The sequence below is a fragment of the Lipomyces tetrasporus genome (assembly GCF_029532465.1).
Source record: "Lipomyces tetrasporus strain NRRL Y-64009 chromosome Unknown POJ06scaffold_2, whole genome shotgun sequence".
Lineage (NCBI taxonomy): Eukaryota > Fungi > Ascomycota > Lipomycetes > Lipomycetales > Lipomycetaceae > Lipomyces > Lipomyces tetrasporus.
In genome coordinates, this window is record NW_026611597.1 from 679,729 (window position 1) to 693,488 (window position 13,760).

General features: G+C 49.7%; 3 protein-coding genes across 3 annotated transcripts; 1 reads left to right on the plus strand and 2 right to left on the minus strand.

The window, feature by feature from the left end:
- Window positions 1-126: 126 nt before the first annotated feature.
- Window positions 127-5,681, minus strand: POJ06DRAFT_294070 (uncharacterized protein). Its single transcript, XM_056190455.1, has 4 exons — window positions 5,076-5,681; window positions 4,442-5,024; window positions 2,477-4,386; window positions 127-2,423 (listed from the first exon to the last, which is right to left on the minus strand). The coding sequence occupies exons 1-4, from the start codon at window positions 5,363-5,365 to the stop codon at window positions 578-580; spliced, it is 4,629 nt and encodes a 1,542-aa protein (XP_056046098.1). The 5' UTR covers window positions 5,366-5,681; the 3' UTR covers window positions 127-577.
- A 1,132-nt stretch (window positions 5,682-6,813) lies between these two features.
- Window positions 6,814-8,455, plus strand: POJ06DRAFT_287789 (microtubule associated protein-domain-containing protein; the record flags this gene model as incomplete). Its single annotated transcript, XM_056190277.1, has 3 exons — window positions 6,814-7,198; window positions 7,253-7,731; window positions 7,783-8,455. The coding sequence occupies 3 exons, from the start codon at window positions 6,814-6,816 to the stop codon at window positions 8,308-8,310; spliced, it is 1,392 nt and encodes a 463-aa protein (XP_056046099.1). The 3' UTR covers window positions 8,311-8,455.
- Window positions 8,456-9,596: 1,141 nt separating this feature from the next.
- Window positions 9,597-13,660, minus strand: POJ06DRAFT_245235 (ATP dependent DNA ligase domain-containing protein). Its single transcript, XM_056186615.1, has 19 exons — window positions 13,299-13,660; window positions 13,231-13,241; window positions 13,149-13,168; window positions 13,051-13,093; window positions 12,794-12,993; window positions 12,652-12,737; window positions 12,469-12,605; window positions 12,140-12,423; window positions 11,969-12,090; window positions 11,735-11,918; window positions 11,555-11,682; window positions 11,036-11,501; window positions 10,943-10,985; window positions 10,808-10,889; window positions 10,525-10,756; window positions 10,166-10,474; window positions 9,973-10,113; window positions 9,831-9,910; window positions 9,597-9,712 (listed from the first exon to the last, which is right to left on the minus strand). Exons 1-19 carry the CDS (start codon window positions 13,570-13,572, stop codon window positions 9,699-9,701), a joined length of 2,856 nt encoding a protein of 951 aa, XP_056046100.1. The 5' UTR covers window positions 13,573-13,660; the 3' UTR covers window positions 9,597-9,698.
- Between the last annotated feature and the right edge of the window lie 100 nt (window positions 13,661-13,760).

Consider the following 13,760-nt stretch of genomic DNA (forward strand, 5'->3'; position numbering starts at 1 on the left):
AGTGTTAGGGGATACGTGAATGGAGCTACTGAAATTTGCCCGTTGCTGGGACGAGACCTCGTTCATTCGGTCGACAAAGCGGATTTAAGTTTACACACCGACGCCTTGTGTTCGTTACTTCTGCATGTCAAAAGATACGGCGTAAATTCGCTTGCGGAACTGCCGTGAGTGTCGACTATTGCCAATGAAACATATCCATGAATTACTCAATACACTCTGCAAATGCTCATCATATACCCTTGCGGCAATCCTTACTAAATTCGCCAATAGCAAACCCGACCCGAGTGTATTGTATGCATGCATCAACACAAAATGGTATAAAAATCCAGTTAACAAAACAAAGCCAAAGAAAATAAACTAAGCAACATTGCCAAATAAAAATGACTGGAATGAAAACATGGAGCAAAAAGCAAAACTTAAAGAAGCCCAACCCGTAGACATCAGCCGTTCTAGAGACACCACAAAGCCGCAAAACCCCGTAACCACATAAAGCCCATAATTTGAAAACCAAAATACAAACGACTAAGAATTTTGTGTAAATGTACAAAGCAATCAGAAACAATGCATGCAAACCAAATTATTTAAACGACGAAGACGAGGCCTTGCGTGAGTTTATTGGCGAGCCAGACTGTCTTGACACGACCGAACTCGAGCCGGAAGACTGCTCTCGGTCCTCGTCGGTATCGTACGGCGCACTAATCGGGACAGATGTCGTCAGCGGCGACGATGGGATTGAAAGATGCGCGAGATTCCGGCTCGGCGAGACGTTGCGGAAAAAAGTCGAGTTACCCGACGAACTGCTCGACGGGGATCCTGGCCGCTTACCATAGTTGAGCGAGATTGCCGCACCGAGCGACCCAACTGACGCGTTTCGAGGCTTGACAGGCGACGGCTCGACGAGCCCTGACGGCTGCACCGGCGAAACTGGAGATTTCATCTGCTCTAAATGCTCAGATTTCAACCGCTGAATGACGTCCTTGTTGGCTTTCTCGAGCACGTTCAAGTTCTTGAACGAGAACGACCCGAAATCGTCGGCCGGTACAGGCTCACTCAGGCGACGCATACGTCGACCCCGGAAATGATGCGGAATATGTAACGGCAATAATTTCACTGACCGAGTGCTTGACGTTGTCGGCGCAGTGGTTCCACTGGCCGCACTTCCAAACGAATCTTTCCTGCTGCTTGCCTCGGAACCCGAGTCTTGCCGGCTCGACTGTCCTGAACCTTGAGTCGCCAGGTGGGCGTGATGTTTGTCGTCTCTTTTCGCGTCCGAGTCTTCGTTCTCTTCTTCAGGGAACGTCTGCAAAATCGCCCCACGATCGTCAAAGTAAGCTGTATCCTCGTCGTGAAGCGGCTGTGGAATAAACGGCGCTTCTTCATCACATAGCGATTCCCAAGAAATCCCTTCAAAAAAAGGATGTCGCTTAACCTGGTCCGATGTCTCTGCGCCCAGACGATTTTCAGGATCCGTACAAATAAGCTTTTCGATCAGATCCATAGCATCGGGCGACACAGACTGCACTTCTTCTGGGCTTGGCCAAGCGATTTTTCGTGCAAGAATATTCTCAAATACCTTGTTCGGGGTGTCGGCGTGGAACGGAGGATACCCGTACAGAAATTCAAACACAATGCATCCCAGCGACCACCAATCGCTCATTTCATCCTGGCCCGTACCCATAATGGTCTCAGGCGCAAGGTAGTCCGGCGTGCCGACGAACTTCTTGGCATCATTCGCGGGATCAAACAGCGCCATATTTTGCGGTGCCGGAGTCGGTGGAGGTGGCATTGATGATGAAGTCGCCGTCGAGCCAGAACCTGAGGCGGAGACTGAGGCTGAGACGGAGGCGGAGACGGAACCAGAGTTGTTGTGCGAGCTCGTTTGCTGGAGACCGAGACCCGTTATGCCGCTGACGTCGCTCGAGACTGAGCTCGCCGCGCTCTGTACATCGTCTTCCTTGTCTTTGCTGGCCAGTCGGGGAGATGCAGATATCGGATTGGTTAGACTGAAAGAGCTCAGCATAGAGTTTATCGATTCGCCTTTCTTTGGGAATGAGCTGGAGAGCGATAGCGGCTTTGGATATGGTTCGCTCAGCGCACTTTTGTTGAGGGAGAAATATCCCGGCACGTTTAATAGCGCTCCTGAATCAGCTGGCTGCATGACCGGCGTTGAACCAGGCGAAATGCCGAGACCCAAATTGTTGTCGACATACATCGGCGTATCAAGCGACCCCGGCTGCTGTGCTGAAACCGACATTGAACGGCCGCCGAACTGACCTTGCTGGAAAATGCCTTCAGGCGGATCGATGGTGCTCGCGTTTCGAGCCCGTGCCTGTCGGCCGACCAAGCCCATGCGCGATAGACCAAAATCCGTCAGCTTCAAGTGGCCGTCCTTGTCAATAAGCAGGTTATCCGGCTTCAAGTCACTGGTCATTTGTTAGATAGTCAGTAATAACGGAAGCGATTAGAATGATCATACCGATGTACAATGCCCTGTTCATGCAAATTCTCAATCCCGAGCACCACTTCGGCAAGATACTTTTTGGCCCAATCCTCCGGTAGTCCACCTCCAAATGCCTTTAAAAGTGCAGCAAAATCACCACCATTCAAATACTCCATCACGAGATACAAGTACTCTTTACTCTGGAACGTGAAAAACAACTTTGCGACAAACGGGCTCTCTGCCTGGGCCATCATTATCGCACGCTCGGCTTTGACGTTCGTGACTTGATTCTTTGCAATCATATCCGATTTTTTGAGGACCTTTATTGCGAAATAGTCGCCTGTATTTTTCTTCTTAGTCAGAAAGACGCTGCCGAATGCACCGCGGCTGATCGGCTTGATGACTTCAAAGTCCTTGATACTAGGCTGCGCGGGACGAATGGCCGGATTAACTGACGACAACAGCGGCGACACAGGACCTTTCGAGAAATCCGACGCTGCCGAGGATTTCCGTCTATGGTGACGTCCGATCTCTGGATACGAATCAATCGGGAACAGAAGAGGAGACGTGAGGGGAGTAAATGAGATATTATTGATGCTGTCGGTATGGGCAGTCGTGCTGCTCGTGTTGCTGTGACTACTCGACCCATTATCTGCCATGGACGAAAACTTGAGTTTCTGAGTCTGTAACGGCGATTTCGAGAAACTTATCGACGGCGACTTCTGTCGATGCGGCGAGCCGAACAAGAAACTTGCACTGCTTTTTCGCGTCCAGATATTTCGACTTGGCATTTCGGGCTCACTGACAGGCGAGTCAGCTTTCTCGCGCAGATAAACTACTGACGACCGACTGCTGTCACTGTCCATGCCCTCTTCGTCCCGGACCGTCAGCTTGCGAGACCTCGGTCTGCTCAGAGACGCGAACAGCGATTTTGGTGTCATTGTTTCGTGTGGCGAGGATCCGGATGCGACAGACACTGTGCCAGAGTTATATCCGCCCGGAACCACCTGTTCGTCACCAAACTCGTCTCGAAACTGCTGCGACAGATATCCCGAAAAGAATCCAAGGTCACCTGCGTCCGACGCCAAATCGTCGTCCCCGCTCTGGTCGGCCTCGTCGGCTTGTTGTTGGATAATTTGGGACACTGCCTCTTCAATAGTCTCATTCACGAGCACGCTGAGCTCTCGCTGTATTTTCTCGGAATATGTGATTGTGTTGCCTAACCGCAGGATAGCCTCGATCTTTGATTTTGCAATCTGTTCCGTGTCACGACACAAAAGTGCCAAACCTTCATCCTCGACATTCGACGGCGCGTGCCACGTCAAGACTTGCTTCAAACGAGACTCGGATTCCGGAGAATGCACGCGAATCTCGTAGCCGCCCTCTTCATCTGTCGTCCGGTTACTGTCCCGCAGAGCCGGTGTATTGACCATCAGCGACATGTCGCACAAATCCAGGAGCATTTCGACCGTTCGCACTGGCGACCGATGTTTACCTAGATGCTTCAAGTGCGAGAGCGACAAGGGAAATCTCTGAGACGATCCTGACCGATGCAACGGAGGCGGCGCAACCGGCATTCCTCTATACTCCACCACGCCATCGTGATTCGCTTGTCCATCTAATTGCTCTAATATCGCAAACAAACGCGCTCTATGTTCGCGAAGGTTATCCTGACATGGTTGCACGTCGCTCTCTGCCTTATGCTCGACGAGACAAAGTTCCGAGTGCCGCTCAAACCACCATGGCTGGATTTGTCGCTCACATATTCGGCACATGATTTGATCTTGCATTGGGAAGTCTTTCGGGTCGGTCACGCCAGTCTGCGACAGGCGGGAGATATAGCTGGCGAGAACGTCGGCGCCAAATCCAAGAGAATCGACGAGTGTCTGGGGAAGGTCGACGACCGGTCGCAGCGGCTCAACGTAGGGTTTCAATACCCACATGGACTATTAAACTTAGCACTAAACTAACTAACATAGTGTGAAATCAACGTTGTCGTACGTAGCAGGGTTCCAAAGTATGTCTACCAAAAATGATAATTCCTTGACCCTCCATTTCTAGAGTGTTGTTGTGAGGAGGAGTAGTTTCCGACCCGTCATCACGAGATTCCTGGACGCCACTAGATGGCTTGGGTGAGGTCGCGCCAACGAATTCTCGTTGGGCAGCCATCGATGCTGACGCTGGAGTTGGCACTGAAGGCGCTGCCAATGGACGCATAATAGTCGTCGACGAGCTGGCGAGATTTACTTTGGTCGGTGAGGTCTTTGGCGTGACCAGCACCTCAGGGCCAGATCTCTCGTCCTCCTCCATGATCATCGAGTTGCGCCGCGAATTGCTAGCCGACGCGAATGTAGAGGTTGTCCTTGATGTGACGGCAGTGCTACTGGGGGTTGACATACCAGTGTCGACTGTGGCAGCCTCCTGCTCGTCCGCGTCTTGTGCAAGATCGCCCCGATACGTAGTAAATCGCACATGGTAGGAGCTGTTAGTTTCGAGCATAGCGTCGGTGGCTTTTTGAAAAACATCTTCATTGCCGACCAGTACTTCCGAGATCGGCTTTCCAATCAGGTCCTGAATGTCGATGCTGTATGCACATGTTAGCAATTTATTACATTTGGCAAGACTGGCGGCATACCCGATGACATTCGTCCATGATCTGCTACCCCAAATAATGTTGCAATTCAGATCCAGTTCCAGAATGACATTAACATGCCGGCCACGCGTCCAGCTGATGGCGTCGGTCGTTGTGCCAGACGCAGACCTCCGCGGGCTGGCCATTGCCCCGTGCGACAAGGCGCGTCGCGGGGCCGCGAGCGAGCGCAATGGCACGCGGGACGCGGGCGACAGAGACCGGCTCCGGGAAGCGGGATCGGCCTCGGTGGCATTGCTGCTTGTCGACAGCGATCTGGAGGCGAGCTCCATCATAGACTGCCGCGTTCACAGACCGATTTTGAGGATAAAGAAGAAGAAAGAAAAGTTCGCCGCCACGGGTTGATCTGTAGCTACAGAGACCAGCGCGGCATAGTTCCGAAATATGACGGCGGAAAAAGTCTGGGTGCAGTAATATGGATGCTCCCACAAACAGGAGATCAAGAAAGAATTAGGCAAAAGAGAGGCTCAAACAAGACTGATTCAAGCGCAGCATGCGCAATTTGGAGGAATTGAGGAGTAGGAACACGTTACCGAAAGACGGGTGGACGGCCAGGAAAGAAAGAATGGCTGCAGGTCTAGATATTATGACCGGGTTGGGTGCATTATGTCGAGAACTAGGCGGGAACATGATGTAGCATATTGCGCGGTTAGGGTACAGGTTGGGCTCACCTGTTCGAGGCGTCGGCGGGCCCGCGCTGAAGAAAAGAAAGTTCGATCGTCGTCGTCACACTGCGAGCGGGCCCGGACTCGCCAGGCGGGATGCAATTCGGCGGCGCGAGCACGATATGGCGTAACTGCGGCGGCAAGCTACGGTTGTGGTTGCAGAGCACGCGTGGAGCTAGAGTGCGGCGCGCACCAGGTGACCACGTCGGACCGCAAAATGTGTTAGATTCAATTCGAGGCCGAGGAAGCCAAAACTTCAACCAACCAACTCTTTCCCCAGTAAGCGAGAGCATCATCAGACATTAATCCGTCCTATCGTTTGTCCGCTCCGGGCAAGAAATGCCGAACGCGACACGGGACTAAAGTCGGACGCGTTTGTGGTGGCTCTCGCGTTCGAAACTCAAACCTATGGTGCTTGCTCGCGTGCGGGGAAAATGCCCCATGACGCAACTCCGGCGCAATTAATACTATCACGACATATTTTTATTGATTTTATTTCATTTAACTTAACTAACTGCAAGTTAACTTACATGTCCCATACAATGCGCTGCCCGCCCGCCCACCATCTCGGACCAAGCAGTTCTATCCGGCTGTTCCGACGCCAATTGAGTTTCGATCCCGTCACTCCTTCGTGCTCAATGACACCAGCCCTGATCAACGCCATATCATAATGCAAAGCAATTCATTGCAATCTGTAAGACTACTACGCCGAATGTCTGACATCATTTCTCGGGATTACATCCGTAGGGTTTTGTCACGTGAGCGGATTTTGCCGTCGCTCGACGCGTGGCTCGGCCAAGTCAGGGTTATGGTTCGCAGCCAGAGACCCCCCCCACAGTCAGCCCGCCTTTCAGTCGTTGCCATGGAGACAGGGTGTTCGTCTTTGTCAACAAACCCCAACGTTGCCTGTGTCGAAACCTAAACGTTAAACTTAACCAAATGCATTCACATCCAGCAGCTCAGTTCTGATTCGACAAGGTCAGCAGTCAGTGACTGCATACGCTATTAGACAGTTTCTATTCAATTATATCGAATTCCGAGCTACAGCCATAGCGAGCATGGACAGGCGAGGTTCGTACATATCCTCGCAACTCATCGTCATCAATGACAAGCTCCAGCTCCTTTACGACGAAATCGGCATCTCCGAAGATGAGCGAAACACTCGTGAGAGAAACCTCTATTCTGCTGTGTCCCATGCGCTCGAGCAGCAGGTCGAGGAGGTTACTGCCGAGAAGGAAAATCTCTACAGAAGGTGTCTTGACTTGCGAGAACAGCTTACGACAATGGTGGCTGCGTTACAGGACGTCCGGGACGTTGATATGTCGTGCGAATCTGGCGGCGATTTGGAAATCAAGCCTCCGTTGATAGCCGCGTTCGAGAGGCTCAACCAGAAGCATGAAAACCTGAAGGGCCTCTACTCGCAGCGGTACCAAAAGGCACACGGTACGCTTTCTTCCGCATATACTAGAACGATTGAACTAACTAATTTTTGCCTAGAACTGTTCGAAACTTTGCGCACGCTGTCCTCAGCCATGGAAGGGTTTGCAGTTCAACACAACCTCCTCGCTCTCAACCCCGACACGCTAAGTCTTACAAACAGCAACGTCGCAGCTCTGGAAGCCGAAGTCCTACGGCTATCTAAAGAATACGACTGCCGCGTTAGAATTGTCCAGGAGGCTGCCAATCAGATAGTCACATTATGGGCTCAGCTCGGCACATCTCAGCACAGTATTGATCGAGACATATTGGCCTGCTATAAAGACAAGCCTGAATTGCTCGGCCTCACTAATGCGCACCTGAAGAATTTGAGCGCAAAGAAAAAAGTCTTGCAGCAAGAGAAGGACAGCAGACTTAGTCGCCTGTCTGCCACGAAAGCTGCCGTCCAACATCTCTGGACCAAGCTGTCTGAAGATGAGGCTTTTATCAAGGCATTCGACAGAGCCAACAGAGGTATCGCACTACACGTCATAGAGGCCGTATGTTTGTTTTGACGATTGTACATACGTTCCCATACTAACCTGCCTTAGTACGAGCAGGAGCTTGCGCGATTAAACGAAAAGAAGCGGGACCACATGCACATCTTCATCGAAGACGCCCGTCAGACCTTGCAAAAGTTATGGGACAGTTTGTACTTTTCAGAGGACGAAATGTTGGAATTTACGCCTGCATGGACAGATATCTTCACCGACGCTTCACTAGCAGCGCACGAATCTGAGATTGCGCGACTAGAACAGCTGCTGCACGAACGCAAGCCGACTCTGGCATTGATTGACGCATACCGCGAGTTACAGCAAGATATAGTCGACCTGGAGCAGTCCCAACAAGACGCTTCACGGCTGATGTCTCGTGGGCGTGGCCGTCATGATCCTAGCAGATTGCTACGGGAAGAACAAATGCGGAAGCGTATTGCCAAGCGCAAGCCGAAGATCATGAGCGATCTGACGACAGCACTGCATAAATGGGAGAAAGAGAATGACAGGCCGTTCATGGTCAACGGAGAGCGATTTCTTGATGTCTTACGTGAAGAGGAAGTTGCTGCTAAAGTAAGCATTTAAAATCTAGTTGGCTCGACCATTAACCGACTCCCTTTTAGTCATCGAAATCACGAAGAACGCCCGCACGGCCAACAGCGGCATCGGCATCTCGTACGGCAACTATTGTAAAGACATTGGCGCCTGAGAAACTTGAAACCAAGACGCCTGTTAGATCTGTCCGCCAACTCCTACAAGCTCACAATCAAGAGCAGACCATACCACCACCGCCCAAGCAACCAAATTTTTTGTCCACAAAGTCCAGTGTTGAGCCTACCAAGAGGGGCCAACGGCTCAATGATAGCGCGTCACCAATGTCGTTCCGCAACTACGGTGCTGCTCTGCGGCATCCTGACACTGGAAGTTCAACAAGCAGCGATCGGTCGACTAGTACGTGCTCGACTAACAGTCCCTTGAAAGCGAAAGCTGCTCAACACCGGTCAGTCTCGGCCTCAGCAACCCTTCCGGCACTGTCAAAATTGAATTTGGGGGAGCAAACCAGCAAAGCAACGTATTCAGTCCTCAGGGCAAAGACAGCGTTAGGAAATTACAAGCCGCTGTCGGATGTCATTAAGCCGGGCGTCATAGCACAGTGTACGCCGAAGCAGCAGGCTCTGTCGCTGTCGACTGACAAGCGCCGGCCGTTGCAAGCAATGTCACAGAATACCTTGTACCGAGAGATGCAGGCCCAGCCCCAGCCGCTGGCTGAAACGAGCATAGAGAGAGTAACGCCGAGCATTAGCAATCTCGTGTCACACTATATACCCTCTTCGGTCTGCAATGTGAAGCCCGTGACGTCCTATGAACCGATCAGAATTCGCCCAGACTCACGAGACGACGTGTACGATGACACTAAGTTGTATGCAGCAGTCGTTGATGATGAGGATGATTTCGTCGACGACTATGATGACGAATATGATTACGCTCCTGCCGGGTCGACGTCCTTACCAACTGACGCACAAGCGGCGAGTACTGACGACCCAATCCTCGCAATTGACCAGCTATCAATTGAGAATAGACTTCGACAGAGCGATACTGATGATAGGAAGAACACACTTATCGACGTAGCTGCCTATCCAGACACAGACACCGAAATCAGTTTCATCAGTCCTGAGCACGTTCAGGAATTTGGGTTCGAGGTCACGAGTGTGAGTATTCGGGGTGATGCCACTGATGTAGACGAGCATGGGTGTTTCTGAGATTACGTTACTTATATATAAATCTTGAGTTTTGTTGAGTGTCATGTTGTAATTGTTAGTGATTTGCCTTTCATGCTTAGGCGTCCAGGAATTGTCGCTATTAAGGTCGTTTTAATGATTTCCATTTTGTGCGAATATAACAGGCGTATACATGACGAACGCACCTATTGAATCCCACCCATACATGATAGCGGGCGCCATTTCCCAGTCATTCTAAACCGCAAAGTCTATTGACATTCGTTAGACTTGCCAACTTAATCAGATCTATGTGCCACTGAGCCCAGCAAAACCCATGGATTTTCTCCAGCTGAACTCAGCATGTGCGATCCAAACATATACTCATACCTTCTTCACTTAACCTCGTAGATTCTTTCCAAGATTGCTCTAGCCATTCCACCGACACCACACGAGGCACCCTAAGTCGACTAAGAACATCAATTAGTCCTCTTGTTAACAGCACCGCCTGGCACGACAAAACACCACGTACAAAGAAACTAGGCTTCGAATCGCGCTGACGCGATTCTTGGGTGCTTCAGGCAAGGTTGCAATATGTGTTATTTCGCGGTCGCTGATGTCGGAAGATATTCTTGCGCCCCCGAATGTAGCGTAGTTAGCCGCGATCTCAAGTCTAGTGGCAAATATCAGCTTATCCTGCGCGGACTGACACGGAGAATACATACCTGAACTTTGCAGATAGAGGGTCGCCATGCGGTGGTAGAGCCTCGTTCGATGCCAGATCTGGTTCATCGAGATAAATTACAGTATCGTAGAATATCAAGCTCGGAATGTTAAACAGCGACGGATCGTCGGACTGGCCGAGTAGAATGTCATACGTTACTCTTTTGCCATCGATATTTGGATCGGGCATATGGTTGAATATATCTCGCAACTCTTTGGGATCTTCTATCGAACGCGTGTAACTATCGCCGTACTGATCCACGTGTCGTCGCACTGCTTCAAGCACGTCGTCCGCAGCAAAATATACATGCCTAACAACTTTGTCAGCTCGTACCAGCCTATCAATCGCAGGGTGGCTGACCTCGGCTCGTATGGAACCATCCTCTGATTGAAGACGGAATCGTGAATCCAAGTGGGTCTGATTATAGTCCACTTCCCCTGCCGCTTAAGACTCGCAATTTTGACGAGGTCTTTGTCTGCTATAATGTGTGTCATTTTCTGGGGTCGGGAGGGCACGTCCTGAACTACGGTCCCGCCATGAGAGATAATAATTTTCTGCAGCTGCGACTTTCGCTTGGAATCAACTAAAATGCCTACCGCATCATGTGTTAGTAAGGTAAAGCAAACCATCTTGCTGTACGTACAGAAGATATGACCAGTGAACATTTGACTCGTAGGAGCGCCTTCCAGAGCAACCGTCTCGTGGCCTCCCAAAATTCTTAGCTCCTGCTTTGGGTCAGTATTACTGTATGCTTCATCTAGATATAGAATAACTGTACTTTCTTGGGCCGCTTGGCAGCTCGTCTGTGTTCTTCCAATTCCCTGAGCCGGTATCAGCATCATTTCATACAGCACATCTCAACAGAATATACAATTGCCGTTCCTGGGACTCTGTCTCAGCCTGCTCCTTCAATGTCATAAACTCCTTCACCGACAGAGCTGTAAGATAATTCTTATCTTGCCGTATTCTTCTAAACCTCGGAAACCTCAGTGTGGTATTCGTCCGATACTGCTCTGACTCGGGTACCACACTTGCAGCCTTAATCTCCAGCACAAGAGATTTCTCGGGCAAAATCCAAACGTCGGGCATTTCCTTGTCATTTTTTTCACCCGCGAGCTCCATGTACTGCAGTGGCGGTCGGCGGGGGTCCCATTTTTGCCAAAGTCCGTCAGTTAAATGCCTTATGGTTGCGTATTCGGCGGCTGTGAAGCCACCGCCTACGCGACAGAATGACCAGAACTTGGGTTGTGCGTCCGGATCTTGCTCATTGTCTACACGAAGACCACATAGGAAGCTGGCAAGATTCTGGCCTCGCTTCCCCTGCCCGTAATATCCTCCTACCCGAGAGTTAGTATTTCATCCTGTCCTGGCCATGTGATCCATATCCTACCAATAACGAGACAGTCCAAATTTTCACCAAATTCTAGCATGTACTCGGGTTTGACCTTAATCCAAGAATCTTCCCTGCCATTCACAACATATGGCGCTGTGGGCAATTTAATGACTAGTCCTTCCGATCTGTGCGAGGTCAGCGTTTGAAGCGGTTAAATGCGTATTCACAATCACGCACGATTCTGCAATGACTTGCCGCAGGCGCCTTTCAATATCTTCCTTCGTTGACCCTTCCTGATGCGGATGAATCTCAAAACGTGTTGGAACGGGATTCATAACTCTATGCAATAGCAACTGTCGTTGTACCAAAGAATAGTTCACCACAGATTTGTTATTGGCATACAGTATGTCAAATACGCGATCTTGGAACCAGTTAGTACATCCCGATAGAGTATGTCAATTAGATACTCACATAATGGATAGGACTCGCCTGCGTCCTCTTTCTCGGCATTCGCAGCGGTTTTTAGGTAACCGAACGGTTCAATCTTCTCATCAACTGGATCCCAAGAAACCATTTCTCCATCCAGTATGCAGCTACACCACGTCAGCGAGGTTCGCTCGATTCCCAACCCATTTTACACACTTTTCCACGTTCTCTTCAAAAGCGCCGCGAAGATATTTCGTGAGCGCCCCATTCTTATCATCGAGAGAACTGCCATATAGATACGTGTAATCTTTTGCTCGACGGCTGTAAAATTTGAACGATTTTCCGTACTCAGCCATGTGCAACTGGATTCTCTCTCCATCAAGTTTTTCTTCGATGAAGAATGCCTCGTTATTCATGCTCTTGACGACTTGCTCGTACGAGGCTTTGGGGAAAGCTGCCAGCTGCGGTTGAAAGCAACTCATCAGATTCACATCTTTCGCCTACTGATATTAGTACTGTAGAGGTCATCAGATAATTGATCTTACATCCTCTGACAGTCGGTAGTTGCTATCGAAGAGCTCCCAGCAGACGCGTTTCAAACTACTGGAAATATTAAAAAGCTCGTTTGCATTCGGATGCCATGCCGAGAATAACGTCCGTTCAGAGACTCCTATATGCATTTCTATGCAAATTAGATACGGTCAACGCGTGCATGTTCGCAAACTCACGTCTTAATATAACACGGATCAACCACTTCATCTCGTCGGCATTCAACGACTGATAGAACTTAGACAGGATTGGTAGCTGGTCATCACTACCTCGGCATCAGCATCGCATCCATTTTACTCTACAGTACATTGACAGGCATACGATTTGCTATGCTTACTAAGGTCATCCAACAGTTCGTTCACTTCGTCAATGGTCATTGAGCCATACTCTGATCTAATCTCACGCTGCCTCATGACCTCGAAGCATCGTTCTGCAAAGTCTCCGGCACCTTTGTATTGACCAGGAAGTTTGTAGTTAATCAACGAGGTCGCATCTTCCGAATCTGGTGAGATGCCGAGTATCTATGCGGGATCAATATATTCCAGTCCACGGTATGGGTCCAAGGTATCGAGACTGACCTTAATAAGTAATCGGGCAATTGCTTTCTCTTTTAGGCCGTACCTATTCGGTGTTAATATTGGTGAGAGAGATCTTCAAATGAAACTAAGCCACATGCATTTGTCGCTCTTTGTCTTTCTAGTTGGCAGAATTAGCGACTAGTCGAACCAAAAAAAAAAAAAAAACATTGGCGCACTCACGTATGGCAAAACTAAAATATCGCTTAGCAATAACCCCAGCAGACAGGAGAACTTCGACAATCACTTACCTAGACGGAAACACGGATAGATATCATTGCCAACGTCTTTCTTCCATTTCTGAATATAATTACTCAAAATCTTGAATCTTGTAACACGCAGGTTCGTCGTAATTCCACCATGAAATCCGGTCTTCCTGTTCGAAGCTTTCAACAACGGATTAATAAGACCAGTTATAATCGTGTGAAATGGTGGTGATGGCCCTGTGTTATTTGGTCGTTCTATTGAGATCTCCTCATCTACCGATGGATCTTGGCCAAACCCGTCGCTTCCCGAGTCATCCATAGCTCCCACAGTGATATGCCCAATGAGTCTCTAAATTCTGCATATGCAACATGCAACTGATACTAAGCTGCACCTCCCACAGCAGACGGATTCTCGCGTTGAAGACATAATCTCCCTCACCTGTCACATCCTCCATCTTGTATCACGTGACCTTGACGTCACTGGGGCTATATTTGGTGGAAGGGGGA